General features: G+C 41.5%; 1 protein-coding gene across 1 annotated transcript in view; it reads right to left on the bottom strand.

The window, feature by feature from the left end:
* Window positions 1–2,759: 2,759 nt before the first annotated feature.
* Window positions 2,760–22,238, bottom strand: part of ALG13 (ALG13 UDP-N-acetylglucosaminyltransferase subunit) — a 34,655-nt gene continuing 15,176 nt past the window's right edge. The window contains 15 exon segments of the mRNA XM_067304443.1: window positions 2,760–3,746; window positions 4,896–5,079; window positions 5,892–5,932; window positions 12,720–12,891; window positions 13,246–13,318; window positions 13,998–14,052; window positions 14,181–14,216; window positions 15,507–15,642; window positions 17,674–17,830; window positions 18,038–18,151; window positions 18,316–18,553; window positions 18,599–18,607; window positions 19,265–19,392; window positions 20,327–20,427; window positions 21,345–21,409. Of these exon segments, the coding sequence (XP_067160544.1) occupies window positions 3,469–3,746; window positions 4,896–5,079; window positions 5,892–5,932; window positions 12,720–12,891; window positions 13,246–13,318; window positions 13,998–14,052; window positions 14,181–14,216; window positions 15,507–15,642; window positions 17,674–17,830; window positions 18,038–18,151; window positions 18,316–18,553; window positions 18,599–18,607; window positions 19,265–19,392; window positions 20,327–20,427; window positions 21,345–21,409 (1,787 nt within the window). The 3' untranslated portion in view covers window positions 2,760–3,468.

The raw sequence follows: 22,238 nt of genomic DNA, 5'->3' as shown, positions 1-22,238 counted from the left end.
AGAAGCAGGAGACAAGCGCCACAAGCACGTACCTCAGGAAGCACAACGGGGGGGGGGGGGGGGGAGAAATCAATCTGAAAGAAAATAATTGCCCCCAACAGCAATCAATGCTAGCGCACGTTTCCGTGCTCCTGTTCAGAGGTAAAGCGCACTTGGGGCTGCAAACCTGCATCCCACTGCGCAGACCGACCCCGCAGTTCTGCTGGGCGCCAGAGCCCAGAGCCCTGGGCTCGCACCGAACCGCGGCAGAGGTAACTGAATGATGCGGCGACGCCAGCGCGCCTGGACAACCGCCCGCTGACACTGCCCTGCCCCAGGGCCTGAGCCCGCATCTGGGTGCCCACGGCAAAAGCCAAAACAGCGCACAGACACCCCGAACACCCCCCACAGCTCCCCCAGAAAAGAGTTCTGCGAGTTTGGTCACAATCATCTCGCAGCCCCCGCGACGGCAGCCGTTTTGCTGCATCAGTCGCTGGAGCGCTTGACCACAAAACTAGGAATATCGTTAGTACAAGGATGCCGGAGCCAGGCCTAGAAACCTCCAGATCAGAAGCCAGCTCGTTTGCTTCACACCTCAGCCATCTCTTCAGCAGGGCAGCACTTTGCGACAGCCCTTTTAATAAGCGATACAGAGCCACTGACAGAGCCCACGACAGCTCTGAAAAGCAGAATTCAAGGCAGCAGATGCCAGCAGCCCTGCAGTTTCTATACCAGGCTAAATTATTTTGATGTAACACAAAATCACCATTTCTTAAGCTGCTGCAGGCTCCGAGATAAGAGGTCAGCTGTTTATTCTACTAAATGAAAGCTGATCAATGAAGTTATGTCACATTTTGCAGATCAATCTCCCTTGCTCTCCCCATTTACAAAGCCAGACCAGCTGCTGTTAACAAACCCCAGGACACAAGGCTAACTTTTCCAGACAGCTCCCCCAGCTACTAGTTCAAAAAGTTACTTTTGAGCCAGAACAGCCCTGGCAAAAATGCATGTATCAAGTCACAGCAGAGGTACTGTCTCCTATGCGTGCACTGTCAAAGCCATAAGCTAAATGGCCACACAGTACATATATGAAAATTGCATTATTTGATATGATGGATCCATATCCAAGCGCACAGAACATGGAAAGCGAGCCATGGCATCAATGAAGAATCCAGCTACCAGAAGCATAAGCAGAAAAATGCAAAAAGCTTGACTCGGACCAGAATTATCACTCAGTGTCTCTAACGAAAAGAAGAAAGCTGACTTCAGGAGACAAGCTAACGCCAGAAGAGGAAACATCAGCTCTTCGCCATGATATCCGTTAGTGTAGGAAAAGCCAGGCTGTCTCACCGACAGGAGGAGGGAGGAGGTGTTATTCCCCACAAAGACCTGGGAAGGGAGAGGTTTGTCCCCCGGCTCAGCGATGGCACGTGTGGCTGCGAGGGGGACACAGCTGACGGCTGCTTTTACCTGTTGCCCCATGGAACAGAGCAGGAAGTACAAAGGAACTGTGAAAGCACCCGAGTTAAGAGATTAATCTACTCGAAGCTTTTTCGGAGAAGGGAAAAGAAAAAAAATCCTGTGGTACTCTTTTCCTTTTTCTGAGAAAGGTCTGTGCAAGTGAAGGCTGCTCTATCAAAGAGGCAGAAATACAGAGGCCAAGGTCTTACCTGCTTTCAAGTAGTTGGTAGATATATTCTTAAGTGGGGGGGTGTAAGGGGGAAGGTGTGCGCACATGCATGTGTGTGTTAGAAACAGTACAGCAGCTCATAATCAAATTAGCTCTTCAGGGGTCAGTTTTCCTCATGCTTTGACTTGTCACCTGGCTCCTCCCTCTTGAAGAGTCATTATTAGACTGCCAAGTTAAATGCATAGCAACTAGAGCTGAGGAGACAAACCAAAAGCCAAACTTGCAAGAGTCCAAACATTGGAGAATTAAATCACCACTCTCCCAAGGTGGAAAAAAAAAAGGGGGGGGTGGGGAAAACAGAGGAGAGCCCTTCAAATTTGAAGAAATATGATCAACACCAAAAGCTCTGCATGAATTTAAGAGAAAGCTATAAGGAGCCATCTTCCTATTACCTTTTTGCTCCCATGTTTACTTAAAAGATATACAAAGTAACTATACTTTTTCCTCCTCCTAATTCCGGATAGTCCATCTCCTTTTCATGACTACTTAGTCATACAGGAGAGAATAAAAAGAGAAAAGCAACTGCACAGCAGCATGGGACTGCAAAGTTTAAGTCAACAGGCAAATGTGCCATTTTCTGAAGCTACTGGTTCTCTCCTTATCTAAAGGGCATTTATTACCTATACTTGCCGTGTTGAATTTGGAGGGATTCAAATTCCCTACAAGATCTGGAAGCCCTGGTTTTCAGAAACGAGCACAAAGACCCCAATGCTGAAGTCACATGAAACTGAAGTTTCCCTGTCTGGCACCAGCTGCTTGAAGATTTTGTCCATACCGTGAAGTTCCCATCAAGGACAGTCATTTGAAAGAATCAGACGTTCACGTACACAGACTATTCACGTTTTCTTAAGCTTATCGAAACAACTCACAGGGACTGCAGCTCTAACAAAAACAGAGTTTTCTACTGCACTTTCTCACATGGACAGCTGCTCCTATCTTCCTTCTCCAACTTTCACAAAAAAAGCAAGTCAGAATGATCAGTCTTATCCCATACGACACAGCTCATTTCTTCAGTCTACTCTCCTGGACGACTCATTCTAAGGAGCTTACCCTGTCAAAGATAAACGATCACTCATTTCAGTGTGTTAGATGCTTTTATTTTGTGCTATCAGTGCAAGTTTAACACCAAGACTACCACCATTTGTGCAACACCTTTCACAAACCAAATCTTACAAATATACAGTAATGTACAGCAGAACAGATCAAAACAGTATTCTTTTAACCTTCAAGAGACATGAAGCCAATGCAGAATGAAATTAAACAGAGAAAATACAGCTATTACAAGTATGTGAGCACTAATGGCAAATAAAGTTTTGTTTGGGGAAATGTGAGAAAGCCAACCTATTTTAAACATTATTTTTTGTCCTTCAGTGACCCTGCACCCAGTTTTTATTCTTAGTTGCAACAGCAGCCTATTTTAGTACTCAAACAAGAACCACGTGACCAAGTGTTCCAGTGTAACCCCTCACACAGAGGTATATGATGCAAGTTTCCTTTAGTGATAGTATATGTTTTTTATATATTTTATATAGTCATATACAAACTTTGTGTTCCCAGCACTACTGTTTGTGTATAGTCTTTTATTATGCTTTCCTGTGTAATCCCCTAAAACATCATCTTGTCAAGTTAAATATCATTAGCATAAACCAGAAGAGAAACATGAAATTTGAACACAGTTTAATCAACCAGTACCCAGCCCGCTGGGGCAGGATAACAGTTATGGAACAATATTAACAGGTAGTTGACAAAAAAGAAACAAGAGAAACCAAGTGCAAGAAGTGAGCTTACATCTCTCAGATTTACATTCCTTGAGGTACATAATGTGGTGGTGCAGGGTTAGGTGAGGCAATATAGCTGACTTGGTGCAATGGTCCAGAACTTACAGCATTAGGAATTCGGGGAGAGTTTCCATAGGATGGATTTACTGGATGCCAGGAACTAATATAGTGATAGGTAGGTACTAAAGAGATACAAGAGTCAAACCCAGGGAGAGACGGCTGGCTGAAGGGATCCGACACCACTGGATAATACACTGTTCCATGGGACGGGGGTGGAGGCTCTGCATTTTGAAAGTGACCTTAAAAAAAGCAAAACAAAATACACCCTAGACAAAATTACCATATTTTAAGCTTTATGACTATTTTTATGCAGACCTTCATTGCCATGAACAGTGTTATGCAGGTGGCAAAAGGGAAAAATCCATTTAGGTGACAACAATTCTGTGCCCATGTATATCCCTCCTAATTTTTTTTTTTTTTTTTTTGGGGGGGGGTCATCTCAGGTCCTGAATTAAACTAGAAGGCAACTCACTCATCTTCACAAAACCCTGTTCAAGAATTTCATAACAACATCCTGTATTAAAGAGGCAAATTTTTCAAGAAGGACTCAGGTAAGAGAGATGATATATTCTTCCCCTATTTAACCTTTGACTATACAACACTGATCTGTGTAAAAAAAACACTTCAGCTGACCTCGCTAGAGTATTATCAGAACATTAAGCCCATATACTCTGAGCAATAGTTTTATTATCATGTGCTCCTTTCCAACACTGACCATTTGCCATTTTAATGAGCCAGGCATCTGACCTTTCTGATATCTTTTACCTCATTTAATGCAATCCTCTTATTTACTGCCAAATATATCTACAAGCCTGTTACAAAGCTGCTAGGTTAAGCCAAGTTCTGCTATAAATTTTACACACAGTAAAAGACATGGCTAGCAATAAGGGCTACTTGGAAGGTAACTCAGCACGCAGAGCCTGAAAACAAGGTTTGCAGCATTTCCCTTACAAAAGAAATACCTACAGAGTGAACATACCTGTGCTCAGAGCTTGCCAAAGTGAAAGAGATGGTCAAGTTTTAAGTACATGTATTCTGTTTTGATACCTTGATTATTTGCTTATCAGAGACATGCATCCAGCACAATTTTAGAAAGCTTTTCCAAATTAGCATACCACATACAGAGCTACAGTACATTTTCCTCTTTATGGCTTTACAAAGCCCTTGACATTAGGGACTAAAACAGCAATGCTGACATAACCTTGAGTAGTACCAAAAACAGGAGAGGAACTGCAACAGCCTATTACAGTGCTTACGCTGTATGTTCTCCCAACCTCATGCTTCCGACTGGATAACAAAGGTGCTGGCAGGCTGCTATGGAGCAGTCCTAGACTAAAAATCTCTTCTCTAGCTTCTCATAACTCATGCATGTGGTCTTAAATACTAACCATTTGTAGGTGTTTCCAGAGGAACTTGATGGACTTCAGTCCGCCCAGCATCAGTGTAGAGCTGAGGTACTGACTGATCCAGGACTGGCGCAGGCTCAGCGTACGCTGGATAAGCTTCCACAGGTGATGGTGGCGGCACTGGCTGTACATACACCATGGAATGCCAATAGCTCTGATGATAATACTTTGGAAAGAGGGGGGGAAAAAAACATCAAGGCCAAAGGCACAACCACAGTCTCCATTCCTCCTCCAAATTACTAACATTTTCAGATTTAAAAGTAGGAAGAAGTGTATTTTTCCTTCTATCACTTTAAGATGATGGTACACCCTCCTCCCCCCCCCCCAAAAAAAGCAGACTGCCAGAAAAGTTACTGCAATACCTACAAAGACAGCCACCTATTTTGCTTTCAGTTCTACATTGCAGTTCCTTGTTACAGATCTTTACAGAGAATCAAGATTCCCTCCTTAATGACTGTCATATTCAGAGACTTTTGTTTCTTCAGCTGAAGGAGCTGACGTGCTTTTTACTTCCCTGTGTAGCAGCACCAGCACTGCCTTCTGTACCAGGGACAACTCTTCAAGCAGAGCAATGACTCCCAGAACACTAAGTGGTGCTAATCAGTCTGAACACAGCTGAACAAGTCCTAGAGGACTCAAACCATATATCTGAGTGGTCTTTGATGTGCACATACACAAATTTTAAGAATGGCTCACACTCCTCCCTTTATCTTCACAGGAGGAAGAATATCTATCCACTGCCCTCTGCAAAAATCAAAGTGAACAACTAGACGTACTAACGCGCTTTGTGATTTGAGTTAGAACTTCACTTCCTGAGCTGTACTTTAATCTCCTCCAAGAAAGCCTATATGTATTAATAGTCAAGTGCACAGGATGCACATTTAGTGCACCGGCAAGTCTCAAATACATCAGTACATCTGTCAAGACAAGCAGCGGTTTTTAAAATGACTACAGTAAATTGCCTGTAAAAGCACTTACTTGCAATCCCAGATTAAAATAATACTGCAAAACCTTTGTATCTGAAATTAAAGGAGATGACATTAAAAAGAGCAGAAGAGTATAAGATGAGAAGCAACAGAAATTCACACACATTAAGAATACTTTGTTTAAAGTCACTTCAGCAAATAAAAATATTTAGTTTTTCTTGCAAGTTTTGAGGGTTAAGAATGTATCTGGAATATCACCAGTTTTTAAAACTAGTGCATCTTTCTAAATAAATTAATCCAGTAAGATATTTGTGCATCTGTCTAACCAACTTTTAATCAAACTTCAGTGATTGTCAGGTTTGATTCTGGTTTATTCGTCTTGATTAGTCAACTGATAACAGACAGGGTTATAAGTTTCCACAGTATACCAGGACTTTGATTAGCAACTTTGACTTCCTATTAAGGCTGGGTTTTCAGAGGAAAAAGGAATTTAACACCCAGTAAGAATTTGATGCCAAGCCCCAAAATGAAGTTGACTGCTAAAAGCACTTCTGTCATTTTTCACTACAGAAATGTGAAAGCGTCTGGAAGCATGCAGACAAGGTAGGAGTTGCCTTCTCATAAGCCGGGGCAATTCATCCACAATGTATACGTATTGTATACACGCTGCATACATACTGAAAATAAACCATTCTGGGTTAGCATGCGAGAGAGTGGCCCAACTCCATAGAGACTCCAGCTTCATGCTGCTTCTGCTCTCTGTTAAGTCCAACTCTGCAGCCACTGTCTCCAGCTTCAGCGCTTTGTTGAGCAATAACCATACAGAGAAACATCAATTGGGACAACACATATAGCAATCCCAAGACCTGAAGAATTAGATTTTTTTTGATTCTCCCCATATTGTGATTTGATATAATAAGGGAGATGTTCCTTCCCTCGCCTTCCTCACAAGGATCAAAGGGTACCCAGTTTCCTGCCTTCTTGCAGCTAGCCTTTTACTTCTGTCATCCAAGAATTGATTAATTTGCCCCCAGGAAAATATGCGATACTCTGAGGAGCAGACCCAGAAGCGTGGAAGGACTTTAAAACACTTAGCAAGAATAATATATTTTTGAGCTTAGAAATAGATTTCCAACTGTCCAAAACAGTTAAGCAGTTCAAAAACTTTCAAGTTTGCCATGGAGGGAGGGGGCGAGGGAGGGGAAGGGTGAAGAGAGCAAGACACAGAAGCATTTTTCATCCTATGATGCAGTTCTAGAAATGTACATGAGGAAAAAAAATAGCCGATTTCTCAGTCTCAAAACATTTGTTTCAAAAGGCTCAGGAGGGAGAGCAAGTCACCCATTCCACAGCAATACATTTGCACACACAAAAAAGGCAGATTAGTCATTTGATTAGTACTGCTGGGAGCCGAAAAGCAGAGCAGCATAACAGGGAGGCAATCGAAGATGACAAGCGAGCCACTAAGGGCTTCAGCTTAGCAACGCCTCCAGAGCTACCGGATACCCCGGCTTCCTACCACTTACCCATCTGTGCCCAGTCAGGGCCTCGGCTCCACACCGCTTCCCTGTCCGTCCGCTACCACACGCGCGCACTTTCCCAGCCCTACGCCTCTGTGTACTGCGGGTCCTACTTCGCTGCAGATAGGCACAGCACGGGGAATGCAACCCCAGTTCGACAGTTAATGAGGATGTTTCCTCTGTTGTCAATTCTCAGCTCTTTCACTGCCCAGCACATTTGCTCAGGGCAGCAATCCACTTCGCTATGTCAGTGATTACACACAGGTCCTTCCTCGTGCCTAACAGCTGCTAGCTTACTCCTGAAAGCAGTGGTGCTTTGGTTGCAACATCGACCCCAGTCAGTAAAATATTAAAAATAGCCTGAAGACTCACAAAAGTGTCAGCTTTTATGTATCTAGCATCTACATTTGGAGCAAGTTTTTTAAAAATCTGATTTTGTTCTTCAATTATTTATGCAAATCTATGCAAAACAAGCACACAAGCTGAATGAAACAGCTGCTTCCTAGCAGAGATAACAGTACAAAGGGAGAGCTGGGAGACTGAAGTGACAAACTGATACTGGAAATACCGATGTCTGGAATGCTGGAAGAGAAGCAAGTACAGCAGGAGACCAGTTTTCGTTTATATTCTTCTTTTAAATGTCTAGAAATCAAGATGATCCTCAGTGAAACATGACTACCTTATGAAGCAACAGCTAAGCCAAAAAAGAAAGTTCACCACCCCGACACAAAAACATAAAGCACATGTTAACTACCAATAAAGCCTTGTCTTACAATGCATGAGGACAAAGTTCTTGACAAGATTTTTACTGTGCTGATGAGAGGCTCTGATCGATCCTGATGCTACTGCAGGAAAGGAGCGGTCTCTGGAACACAGTAATATCAAGCAGTCTTTTATCAATAGCTTCTTCAAGTGCAAGGGAGCAGGTGAGCGTCAGACACCTAAGGCCACTGTATTACAAACATGTTTCACAAGCCCAGACTCCATTGAAAGAGATCCAAAAAAGTCTGAAAATTAGGACAGACACAGATGTACAAAGAAATACTAAGGCACCTGGCTTGTTTTCCTCTCTAGTCCATTACCTTAGTCTCCTCACAAGTCAGGCATCCAAACTACACCAGGTCAAACAAACATCAGTCCTGCAGGTACCTCTTAACAGAGAGGCAGACAGAACTACAGGTCAAGTATATCTAAACAGCTTATCATCTACTACAGCAAAGATCCTGGATTTCTCAATTTAATGGCTGTGTAGATTCCACCGCAGCAGTGTGACAACATAAATGCTACATGCAATTCCTTATTAATTATCAGCCTTAAAATTCTGAAAAAGTTTGTCCCTGAAGGACACGGCAGATATTGGGTGGAGAGACTCAGCAGAAGAGCAACAGGCAGGGACTGAAGAGGCTATTAATCCACATCCACTCCAGATTCTTGTCAGTGCACTTAACACCCAATTCTCCCAAGTGCTGAAAGCCTCAGTTAAGGACATTCAACTAAAGCTGAAGACAATTAACTCCGATATGTGCTTAGTACCATCCAGAGTGATCCTACTGCAGTAGGAAAGTGGGAAATAGAATATTCAAGATTAATAAAAACAGGAATTGAGAGCACCTGTAAAAAAAACAATCGAGTTACTGCACAACACATTAGCAATACTTGGGTGAGCAGAGCTTTGAGCAGCCATGCCGTAACACTGTGCATCCTGCTTTTCTCCAAATCAACTTCTGGCAAAACAAGCATGTTGCATGGTGAACCCAACTGACAATCCATATCTTTTTGGCCCAAAGCTGCTCTGCAGCTTACCAGATGCAGCTACCTGAACTGCAGGTATCAAGAGTGGCTCTTCCCATTATTTGAAATTGTCCCTCTAGAATTAGTACTTCGAGGAAAGTCCCAGTCAGGGACAAGAGAGCTACTTTAGATAACAATATGTTGAATCAAGCATGAAAACAAATTTGTGTTACCAAAGTATTTTGTGTTACAAGTAAAACACCTCAATAATAATAATAATAATAATAATAATAATAATAAAACCTGTATATTCTGAAGCTAAAAGAAAGTGCCAGACACCTGAAATGCATGGTCAGGTGGGGAGGGGGAGGAAGGAAATTAATTCAGGCAGTTACAGTGAGAGTGCATATTTTGAAACAATGCAAAAAAGAAAGTCTGAATTTTACAGACCCTATATATACACACACACAGTTCCTTTCCTCAGTCACCCCTAAATGAAAAGCTCCTCTCTACGCAAGCAACAGAGCAAGAGAATAGGAGACAGAAATTTGAATCCAACATAATAAGCCTTTGATAAAATAATGTCTGCTGTACCTGTAGAAGACTATTAGAGTAAGCTAGCTATGATGCACAGACATTCAACATATCCAGTGTGGGAGGGAGGCAGGTGAAAAGCACATGTACTTCAACCTGCGTGCAGAGCTATACCCACTACAAGGGCAGTAAACGTGTAAGCAGCCAGCCAGTTTCACATTACTGCTCTTTAGAGCAGACTATAGCTTCCCTCTAGCTTGGCCTCACTATTGCCAGAAGTAGCCCCACTTCGAGGTCCCTGTCAGTCCGCCAGAGAAGGCGGAAATAGCTCAAGCTGTTCTACTTGCTATAGCGGCAGCACGGGTACAGCTGCAGCCGTAGCTAAACTAACTCATATCCAGACCATTTCTGCCCCAGCCTGGGCGCTACACATTGGGACAAGCTGAATGTTGCTATCAGAGGACAAGCCAGCTGAGTAACCAGATTTGCTTTTACAGCCTTTCTCAGTTTTTAACCCTTAGTGCAGTTTGAGCCAATGCACTGCCAAAGGACATGCACAGGGAAAAAGAGAGCATTTCTCTACAGCTGTCCAGAACTGTACAGCCAAGCAATCCTTTATCAGCTAAGGCAAGACACTGCGTCACAGATCAGTTTTATCTGCCTCTTGAGATTAGCGCAGCAATCTGAAGGTGACACCCAGGCCTCAGCTACATTCCTACCTAGAGAAAAGCAAGGTATACGGCATAATAATAAGCAATACTGTTATTCCTGTGGCTGAGAGGCACCTTGCCAGCGCTACTGACAGCGGACTACTTGATTCTTGGGTTATTAAGCAAAGCTCTCCCGAATTGCAGGCCCTGATTCTGTCTTGAGAGCCATGAAATTAATAACCCAGAATGCAAATGTGTGTTGCACTGTTTACCAAACTCAGCTGTTTGATACAACCTTGCATGCTATGCAGGTATTCTTAATCTGTAACAGCAAGTTAATTAAACAGGAGTTACTACTTTAGAAAAAAGCCCAAGTTCAGCAGCTAGGTAAAGCTGAAAGCTGATTCAGAGCTGCTTTGCTGGTAGGTGCTATGCTGCTCTTTTCATACTTGTTGCTTAATAGCTGAGATCTACTGTTAGAGACCCTATCATAATTTATGACAGTATATGAACATGCTGTATACTTGAGTAACAAAAAACTCTACACTTTATCCTCATTTTATGATGCCAAAGAATGACATTGCAGAGCCACACAGAACAGCAGCACAATATCCCACTGAACTGTACAACAGCAAGACTTCATGAAGACCTACAACACTAACCAATTATCAGAAAAGATATGATTACTCCACCCAGAGCCAATAAGATATAGGTCAACAACCTTCTCCCTTAATATTTCTGCTTCTTTAGGTTGCTGTCTAAAGCTGCAGTAATCCTAGTTCTGAATAGCAAGTTCATATCAGACTCAAATGTGAATTAAACGCACTTTTTTTGCCATAAGCATCAATATTCCTTCCGGCTCTCTGTGAGCTGCAGAGAGCTATTTCATCTCCCTACAGGTATTCTGCAAAGTTCCCATAGAAAACACAAGTCAAAACTGTGCTAGACAGCAGCACTAGTAGAAGCACAAAATACACCTTCATTACCTCGCGGTAGATCACTGCCACTGGGATCACAAGAGTAAGGTGGAGGAATGGCACCAGCTTCTCCCACCTCACTGACTGGAGGAAGAGGAGCTGAGTAAATTGGGAATGGCACTGAAGAAACTGCTACTATTAGAAGGAAACAAAAGTCAAGTCAAACTTGCAATGACATTTTAAATAAGCAAGATGCTAAGTTATACAATTAAGCGTGCACTTCTTTCTGGTCATCTCTGTGCCCCTAAATGCAGGTTTTAAACTTGAAGTTTTCTTTACTAATCACTTCCCTCCCACTTCATAAGAAGTCCAGAAGAAATTTTAAAACCAGATGGGAAGGTTCCAGTCTTACAAGCCTTAACCGTATGTCTATTCACAAGTTCCATATTCCAGTTAAGAATACATGTCTGTCTCTCTTCAATCAATTCTTCATACTAGGAGACAGTTCAGGCTTTTCTTACATAATTGTCTGTCCTAGAACAACAGGGAACAGACTAATCACTAAGTCATCAAAATATCACAAAAATAGGGGAAGGTTCAAGAGAAGTCATGCAGAAGTTATTTTAGATAAACTTTGTTGAATATTCATTAGTTGGCCCAGACCTCTAGAACACCAGCAGATTATTTGTAAAGGCATCATCAAGTGAAGAGCTTGCAGAGAAGTGTGCCAGCTGAACTCTCATGCAGAAATATCAGCCTAAGTGGAAAAAACCCCAAACCAAGAAAACACTAGGCAATAGTGAAAAGGGAGACAGAATTGAGCAAAATGAAGTTTAAAGATACTAAATAAAGAGTTGTAGAAGACATGAGAAATTCTTTATAGGAAGGGAAAGTAATTTTCTTACAAAAGCAGACTGCCCACAGACAGCACATCAGAAAATCCCATTTCACAAGAACAAAAGGAGAGAGTGTTTCAGATGATAAATTCAGTATCAGTGTCACATTGTGCACTTGATCTTCTTCCCATAGAACTAAAGATAAGAACTAAACACAGTTCACAAAAGTCAAGTCAGACAACCAAAATGCGTGGAGCCCGAACTATCACAGCCAATGACATTTTTGTAAGGGATATTAAAGCCTCAGGACTTGCATCAATCTCTCAACACAAGGGGAGAATTAACTGTTGGAAACAGAAGGAAGTGACAATGAACTTCTACTCATCTTCTAAAGAAACCCTTCAGTGAAACTGCATTGACAGCTAGAGGTGGTGGTGGTGGAACTGCACCCAAAGTGGAGACCTCCAATTGCATGCAAATTCAGGGGCAATTGTTCCCTTCAGAACATGAAAACAAGGAGCCAGCAGTGAAGTTACAACTATTGACAATTCATTTTAAGTCGAAGCAGATGATGTTCTCTAGAAATGTTTCAATATTTGTTTTGGATTGGTGGAGCAAAGGAAAAATGGAAGGGGAGTAAAGTAACCGAAAGCCTATATGTTTGATCCCTTGCCTTAGTATCTACACCCTACCTGGCCTCCCTATAGAAGGGGGGGATACCAGGATTGGTTGAACTGCTGTTTGCGGGGGAACAGCTGTTGTGACACTGGCTTGAGTGGAAGCAGCAGAATTTGAGGAGAAGACTGTAGCTGGAGCAGCATTAACACAGGTGGAGGTTGAGATTACTGCAGAATTCACCATCACCTGCAAAAGGGCCAGAGCATCAGCACACTGACTCTAAACACTAGCTTTGACAGAGGCTATGCAGGTTTTGAAAATAACACATAGTTCAAAAATTCTCAGTTCACATTACAGCTAGGACATCCAAAATGCATCTAGCTATCCAAGTTCCCTAAAAATGGGCTTGAAAATCCCAACCTGAAAATAGCAGTTTAGAGTTGCAAACACCTGCAATCCATCTTCCCACCCTTCTATTCTGCTTATATTTACAGGGGATTGTATTCTTTGCTACAAGACTACAAGAGAACAAAACTGTGAGCGATCAAGCGCAATGGTCACCTCCCCACAGGGCTGCCACAATAAAGTACTAGTTATTACCTTCTGGGGATAGCTGTAGGAAGCAACTCCATCTTGAGGCGAGACAGACACTGTCCCTTCTTCCTGAAGGGATTCCAGAGCAAAGTGCGATCCGTTTAAGAGGCAGAGAAGTCACAAGATTAGAAAATTTTTAAGCTGCTGGTGTGTGTAATTATGGGTGTGTATATATCTCTATATACATGCACATGCATACATATATCTGAAAACAGAGGATCTTTTGCAACTGGAGTAAAACCAGTTTCATTCTGACATGCATAAGACTGGTTTTCATACCCAGTGTAGACCAGCAGGTGAGCAAAGAAGGGAGAAGTCATAGTCCCTGATCTAGTTTCAGGTAACAAAACATTCAATACTGGTTCTATCAAAGATGAGATCTATCCAGTTCCACTGTAGAGGAGTAAGACTAACTGGAATGGGATTTTCAGCATAGCTTGAGAAAAGTAAGGGCTATTTGGAGCAGGAAAGGAAGAAGAGTAAACAGGACTCAAATACATTAATGATTTTCTACCTTGCCCTCTGCAAAGAGAGAGCACGTACTTAGTACAATTCAGACTGTACTTGCAAGCTCAGACAAAAAAAATTCACCATTTAAGAGGTAAAGAAGAGGGAGAAATAAATGAAACCATCATTCCTTTCTTCCAAAAATGGTCTCTAATCTGCTACACTAAGCCTGCTTCCAAGGATAGTTTTTATGGAGAATGCCAAGTACTTCAGGGATTCCTAATCCAAACAGACCATGACTAAATCTTACCAAGTTTGCTGTAGGTTCTGCTGAACTAAATACTGTTGCAGTTTCACAGTCTGGATCTGGAGGGCATGGGCAAAGGTAATTGAGAAAAGTGGCATTAAATCTAATCTTTCAGAAACTTATAAGATCGTAATGATTGCACTGCAATCATCACATGTTGCATCAGAAGAGACCAAGTTTTACTCACCTGAAGGCGCGTAAAGATATTCTTCATGAAATTTCCCTAGAAGAGAGAGAACAGGAAGCTTTAATTCAGGGGGGAGGGGGAAGGAGTTTAAAGCTGAAGTGACCACAATAACACTTCAGTGCATCAACTAACATGAACTACCTACCTTCAGGGGAAAAAAAAACACCCACCACACAATGCCAAACAGGAACCTGTTACTACTTTTCTTAAAAGGTTTGAAACAACACTGTCAGCTCCCTCTGTTAACATTATGTGAACTGAGGAATACCGAGTCACTACTTCCACCTGTAGATACCAAGACAAACCTAAGCTTGGGTTAAAATTACAATCCACATTGAAGTCACTGTAGTTCTGGGTTTATGGACTTTAAACAGAGCTATAAGATATTAGACATTAGCTTTCATTTTATGTCAGCTTCGAAAAAATAACTCCCCCTCTCAAAAAACAAAACAAAAAAACCAACACAACAAGAAGGGGAGTTCATGGTTTCATTTAAAACTAGAAAATTACTGTCTTCGAACACAGGATAAAGAGGACACATTCTGAAGAGGAAAAAGAGGTTATAGAAAGATACTCTTATGGAGGGGCACAGGAAGAAAGTCCTTCAAACAAACAACAAAACATAACACACTACACTGCTCTAATTGTTCAGAGGTAAGCGTTATAGCAGAACCAAGATGATGAAATCTGAGAGGTTTCCATTTTTAGTATTCTCCACTGTAAGTTGTGGGTACTGATTTGGTAGGACTAAGAAAACATGAGAAAAGAGCTACCGGCACTCTCCAAAACCCCTTGTTTTCAAAGTTGATATCTGAAACTAAGCACTCACAGACACTTCTAGAAAACAAACAAAACCCATCAGAAAAAAAAAGGAGTTTCTAGAACTTAAAACAATCACAGCATAGCAGAGTTTGACCTAATATACTTAAAAGTGTATGTATATAATTAAAAGCTAAAGAAAGCATCAGTATGTTGAGACACACTATCATCTCATTTGTGCAGAAAAGACGGTGAAAGTTTGCTCATTCAGTTATTCCACCAAGTATCAAGGCTGTCATCACCAAATGCAGTCTACATCGTGCATTTTCAAGCAGCAAGTTTGTTACACACCTATGCAATCAAGAGAGTAGTAGTCTAGCAAGCTTAAGGGAAAACAGCAACACATTCCTGCCAGGCAAAAAAAAATAGCATGTTCACACCCATGTTCAAAGCCTGCAATAAATGGATCTTTAGGAGAACCAAGCAACCCACTTCAACGATCAGAAGCACACTGCAGATCTTTGAACTTGTCTTTCCCCTCCTCCCACTAACCCTTTCAGAACTCACCATTTTCACTTGTTTCTTCCACTTCCTCCTCTGAGGAATTCAGGGTCTGCTTGTTAGCTGGAACAGAGTTGGGGCCTCTCCTTGCTACCCAGAATCCTGCTGGACTGTGGACAATGGGAGCAGGGCTACCCTGGTTCTGAAAAGCAAAAATCAGTAGTGTGCATTTAAGAATAGTATATGCCTTTCCTCGCTCCACATGCGCACAGCAGAGCCTCCCATCATCTTGAAACAGACTGGCAGAACAAGTTTGCTGCAACCAATGCTTACTGTAATTGCAATTTGCGTGCTGTTCCTATGCATCCTCCATACAGGAAAATACTTGTGGACACACTTCTTTCCTTTACCTTTTGTTCCACCCAGCACACACAGGGTAACTTGTCTTTGAAAAACTTATCACTGTCCCATGCGACACATTCAAGTTGCCCCACTCCAGAGTTTAGTCAACTTTGTTTCAGGTTAAAACAAAGCTGGAGAAGGGGGAGCAGACAACAGACAGCAGGCCAAGAATCTCTATCTACCTCCAACATATACTCACTCATTCTTCATCCTGGAGCACTTCCACCAAACCAGCAACAGCGCAGTTCATCCAAACACTCCAATTCTCAGAGCAAGAGGTTGTCTTTAGCCACAATTAGAGAAACCCATGAGGTTGGCAATCAGTATAGACCCCACTGTCTGTGCTAACTGGACCCATGCATGCAAGCCTGACTCTTCTAAAGAGAAGCACCCATCAGGGTTCCCATGATACCCCTGTAATTCTTCATGTGCCCTTTGTCTTTGCACGGAAGAGTCAGTCCTTAGCTGCACCACGATTTAAAAGTCTAGAGTTCTCTGAAGGAGCAGGAACACAGGATTATGAGATGCATGAGTAAAGGTAGTTAATTCACTCTTTTGTGATGGCTAAGGTGACCCTCAAAATTCTCCTCAGAAGACATGATGGCTATGAAATCGATAAAGTGCTCAGAGAGGCCTTTAAGATTTCCAAGGTTGAAGTAGAGGTTGTGAGTCAGAAGATTCTCCCACCACCAGGCCTCTAGTAGGATGGTAGAGTTTTCTGCGAGATGCATCTTTCCCCAGGAAATGTTAAATTCCTTTACTAAACAAGACAAGGAAGAGACAGAGAAAAGGCTTTGGCATTGACAGTAACAAAGTGCTTGAATGTACATGAGAAATTATTCAGTAGCAGCTACAGCTATTTAGTCTAGCAACGGGGATGAAAAGCTACTAAGCTATATTGATCTCATGTCTTTAAAAAAAAAAAAAGATATTCAGGATAATCTTGGACATTCTTGGATGAAATCAGAGCAAAAGGTCACAGATCTAGCATGAAGCAGGAACCAGAAAACAGCTGCTGAAATAAATAATGAGAGAGAAAAATCTGCTCAGGGTTAAGTCTGCACTTGTGAATTTCACTGCTTTGGTGCAATAAGAAAGTCTCAAACCTACCAGTTTTTAGAAGAGCTGCTTTCCTATTCAGGTAGCTAAACATCAACTGATTTTTTGCAGCAGTTTGCACTAAGCTTAAGTTTTCAATAAATAAATAGAAGATTGATTTTAAAGTTTAAGAATACATTGTGCTGCTTCATCTACAGACCTGCTATCAAGACTATTTTAAAAGAAGTCTAGATTTAGATTTTTTTTCCATTGCTGTAGCAGAAGAAACTGTTTCAGGAACAGCATGCTAGCCCAAGATATCACAGCTATGAATTCATAAGAACAATCCAGACTATCACTATACAGCTTCTAAATCTAGTTGCACGAATCATAAATTACAGTGTGGCAAACAAGTGAAGAGCTTACTCCCACAGTGTTTAGATCTAGATAGCAGACATCCAGAATAGGAAGGGATTTTTTTCCAAGCCTCTTGTTATCAAACTGCAATAGAAAAAATAAAAGCAATCCTACCTGTATCAAAATATACTAAATAGAAAATAAAACAACTGCTGCTTGAAGGGCATGCAAGACACTTAGAAAAAAAATGGAGATTTTAAGCAGGTTTTGCAGGCTCTATGCTCATTTCAGCCTTCACTTCTCCAAAATATGTTGGCTGCTAAAGCTCATACCAGGAAGCAGAGATGCTGTGTACTTAGGTGAAGTGTTGTGCATTTGTACAGCCTTTTCTTTTTATTTTCAAAGCTTTTAAACAAGTCTCTTGTTCATTACTTACTGGTAAAGCAGGAAAAGCAGTTTCATCCCCTTCTTCAATTTCGTAGAAAGTTATTGTTTCTTCTGATCCTTGAGGCTCCTCTCCGTTCTCTGGTACAAACCCATACTGACATTCCTTATTCATGCACTGCATCTGACGGCGACTACGGCTGTATGAACTTTAAAAAGGAGAAAAGCGGTTAAGAACCACAATATCTGGAGTTTCAGCTTGGTTTTCCTGCTAAATTTTAACTGTCATTTTCAGAGATGTGCAACATTCCCATTATCGTGCCATTAATAGCCAACTCAGCCCTCCACATCCCTCTCCCATCACACCCCCAACCTTTTTAGAGCAATGTTTTGTAAAGAGGTTTATATTCACTTACCGGGACCTGTAGGAGAAATTGTCATAGCTCTGATAGCATCTCTTTCCTGGACTGGGGTAGAATGCTATTTGAGGGCCAACCATGTTGTGCCTGTTTATAAATCGGGCAGATCCCCTAAGTTTAAAGGGTAAAAGGTGCAATTACCAGGAAGTGCCTCTCAGATGGAACTCGCTTGTAGTATTATCTATTAAATAGCACAAACTCTGTCCTAACTAGTCTGTAGCAAGAATGAATAGAGAACGAATGATTATCTCTGATAGGTTTTCAAGGCTTCATACCTCGGCATCCCAAATCCACGGCCATGTCTCTGAGGAGGATTCTGAGGATGATAGGGTTCGTAAGGTGCCATGTTTCCACCACCCTGCGAGCAGTGAACTGGAGAAGAGCGCCCTGAAGGAACACCATGCTGTAGCCGGGGTGGAAGAACTGGCTGACCTCTACTATAAGCCACAGTCATGAAAACTTCCTTTCCACGGACTTTCTTAAGCAATCTCTTCCGTGTTTTCATATCCATTTCTGCAGTTTCAATTGCAGACAGAAGAGACAGGCTTACACAAATACCTTAAACAACTTACTCCAGAGTTATGTTCTATCATTTGAAAAGTCAGTATTTGGACATAACACCCCTCCCTCCCCCAAACACACACAAAATATCTGAAGTATGCAAACTGTATACCATTATTTTGAAAGCTCAAATGGGCATTCTAAACACACGAGCAGAATATAGTGTCTCGTGTAAATACTCTCCCAGTTTCAGCTGATCAAACTACTACTCTTGGTATTAATAAATAAAAGCTTTTATGAAGAGGTTTTATTACAAAAACATTTTCCAAATCAAACAAATGGAGTCTGTATCTACCTGACTACAGGAGTCTTTGTCCTTCCATATATCCCTGCTAAGGCCAGCTCAGACAAGTTCTTTGGCACAGGGACCCAGGCTTTTATATATGGTTCTCAAACACTGAATTTCTTCTTGGTAATTTTGAGCAATACTAATCCTACTACATATTTTCAATGGACTTGCTATTTTGCAAGGGTAAATTCATCCTTCTCTGTGAAGGATCACGTTACATGAACTCCCTGCAATGGCAAGCTTTACATCACAGGTTGAGTTGAGTCATTTTCAATATCCAAAGACTGCTCCCATTAAAAACTGGTCTTCTTTCCCTCAGAAGAAGGGAGAGAGGAAGGAGGAAAAAAAAAAAAAAGTTGAAACCCAGTACAAACCTATTCCTGAGAAGTATCCACCCGTTATTTTCTGATAGCTTCCTCCTTTACGGCTGGGAACCACATTCCAAGCAAGGACAGGTGCGACTTGTGTCACTGGTTTTAAGTTTGCTAATGGAACTGTATGCCTACGTGAAAAATACTGATGTTAGCAGTGCTGCAAGAATACACCGTGCGTAACTGCACAGCAACATAAGCAGAAGCAACATTGAAAGCTGATCTCTAAATATGAGACACCTAGATTTCAAAGTTGTCCAATTCATTCTGAGGTAAATGGACCTGCATTTAAAACATATTAGTTAACGATTCCAGCTCCAATACGCAAGTCAACCTTTTAAGATTCTTTAAAGATTGGGGGGGAGGGGGGTACAAGTTTGTCTCTATTATTTTCACAAGCTCCCTACCATCTTATCCTGTTTCTCTGATATCCAGCACCTTACTGTTATTTATATATTAAAAAAGGGCAAAGTAGGATTTAATCTCAACACTACCCTATCAGCCTGCTGGGGTGAATTTCTTCTCTACATTTGCATGCTTTCAGAGGTACAACCGAACAAAGTATGTGGACAAGCCTAATTTTAGATTTGAGGGAGGGGGAATACTTTAAACAGCAAGGTGGAGAAAGTGATTAGATTTTTTTGTCAGAAGAAGTGCCAAATATTTATTTTTTGGCTACAATGTAAAGTTTCCAGAGAAGCCAGTAACAGGACAATTTGCTGTCCATGAACTCAACCCAAACATCAAAGACCACTTTTTTGCATTTGAGAGAAGAGACAAAAGAGCAAGGCTTCTCAATAATCATCACAGTACTGACTTTGGTCATTAGAAATCCAAGAGAATAATTTTCCTGCAACATTTTAGGTTGACAGCAATAGCCTGCAAGGAAACCTGTCTCCTTCCAGTAGCCTCGCTCTATATTTGAAAGTCTGAATTCTCTTTTCTTCTCAAACTATCCTAGTAATCCTACTTTAGGCATCTGTCAGATCCAAGCACACACAGACTCAACCAGAAAGAGTTCAGCAAACATGAAACACAGTTTTAAGTTGTCACCAGATTGCTTACTTTTCTGCCAGTTCTTCAATGAACACAGTCACCGTGTTGCCATCCTGTCCAACTTCCTGGATATGAGCATTGTAATACTTACCTCCAGGCTCCAGACGTACCTGGAGAGAGAACAAGGGAAGCTCTAAAAAAGCCCAAATGGTATCAAGGGAATCAGAATGCTGTCTACAGTCCACTGATAGCAAAGGCTGTTTTCTAGCTGGCCATAGATTACTGAGTTGGCCCAAGAGTCTCAAATATTTCTTCAACATAGCGGCAAAATAATGAGCACTATACTAACCAGAGGGACAAAGGAAAAGAAAGAAGACATTGCAAAGAAACTTGTGAGTGAAGACAAGGTAAGAATACAGATTCCAATGTTTAACTTATTTTTGTACCCTGTGCCAAGCAGATAACTACCAGGGAAGACTGTTATTTAAGAATTTCAGCAGAACAGAAGATAAAACAGGAAATTGGAGGGGAAAGCTCTGCTCAGCTAGAAACAAGTCACTGAATGAGTCATCAGTACTACCTCAAACAAAGTTATAAAGAAAAAAAATAAGCCCTTGCTCCATACAACATGGAAACACAAGAAAAGCTGACCTCCCTTTCAGCATCTCCTGGCCCTATCTTGCCCCTCCTCCCTTTTTTTACCCCCCCCCTTCCCTTTTTCATTTATGGAAATATCTGCTGCACTACTGTTGAGTAGAGGGAAGACTGGCCAAATTTGTGGGTGACCCCCAGCAAAAACCTAATACATAACTGCCTCAAACACACACCCTGTGTATTTTGAGCTCTCAGTCTGGAGCTTCCACACTGGCAGAATATGTATCACTAGTTCACAATGAACTTCAAAGCAGCTTTTTCATCATACTACCCAATGCTTAAGCTTAGACTTTAGAACAAAATGCAACTAAAAAGTCAGATTAATAGGTACAAGGAAGGGAAGGAGAAAAGCCTTGGAAAATTCTACGTGATTTGCCATACTTCATTCAAAGCTTAATAATTTATCATAACTGAATCTGCTTCGAGTACTAACCTGACATTTGTCTCCTAAATAGTACTGTCGCCCAGCAAACACCATGTATTCAGTTTTTTGAAGCTCTAAAAACAAATAAAAAGGAAAAAGCCTTTAAAATTACTGTTCTTTCTTCATGCATACCTACAAGTACTTCATGATTTCAGGACTACACCCAGCTACTAGTCATAGGCCAAATGAGTTAATTATTTCTCTATGCATAGCTAAACATTCCCCATAGCGATAATGAAGTAACTGAAGCTGTTCCTCTAACATAAACCATAACCAGACTAACTTACAGGCAATTAATAACAACTAGATATTGCATCAAGTAGCATCATTACTTCAATACTACAGTGTCCTTTGAGATTTCACAGAGTCAATCCTGCATGGTATTAAGAATGCTGGACATCCCTTGTCTTGCCAGAGCCCTGTTGGCACTTGGTAAAAGTGAGATGCTGCCCAGAAAAACTGACATCCCTTAACATCTCCCTTGCTGCTAGTTTTCAACAGGCTTTTCTTCATTCCTTGCTCAGAATCTCTGCACATCAGTACTCCACACAGATAATTAGTTACTATACTCTGTTCCAAGAATGTCAGTGGCTCTCATTACTACTTATGCAGTTATAAAACGCTCAACTTCTTCAGTACGCAGAGGACTTGGGGGTCAGACAGCCCTCAAACACCACCTCAAAACTCATCTTTCTTGGTAACATCTTCCTCTGAAGATCAGCCACATAAGATATGCAGAAATGCAGCTACCTAACCCAAGCTATGAAGACTATAAAGTCTCCTCCATAATGTTCAAGCCCAGGGGAGCTGGGAAGAGAGAGACAACTCATCTCATTTGGCACACCTCAATGCTAAACTTGACACCTTCCTTATAATACAACTCTGAAGCCGAAAGCTTGCATA

The sequence above is a fragment of the Apteryx mantelli genome, chromosome 13 (genome assembly GCF_036417845.1).
Source record: "Apteryx mantelli isolate bAptMan1 chromosome 13, bAptMan1.hap1, whole genome shotgun sequence".
Taxonomy (NCBI): Eukaryota; Metazoa; Chordata; class Aves; order Apterygiformes; family Apterygidae; genus Apteryx; species Apteryx mantelli.
The sequence above is the reverse complement of the archived record's forward strand: the minus strand, read 5'-3'. Positions and strand labels throughout refer to the sequence as shown.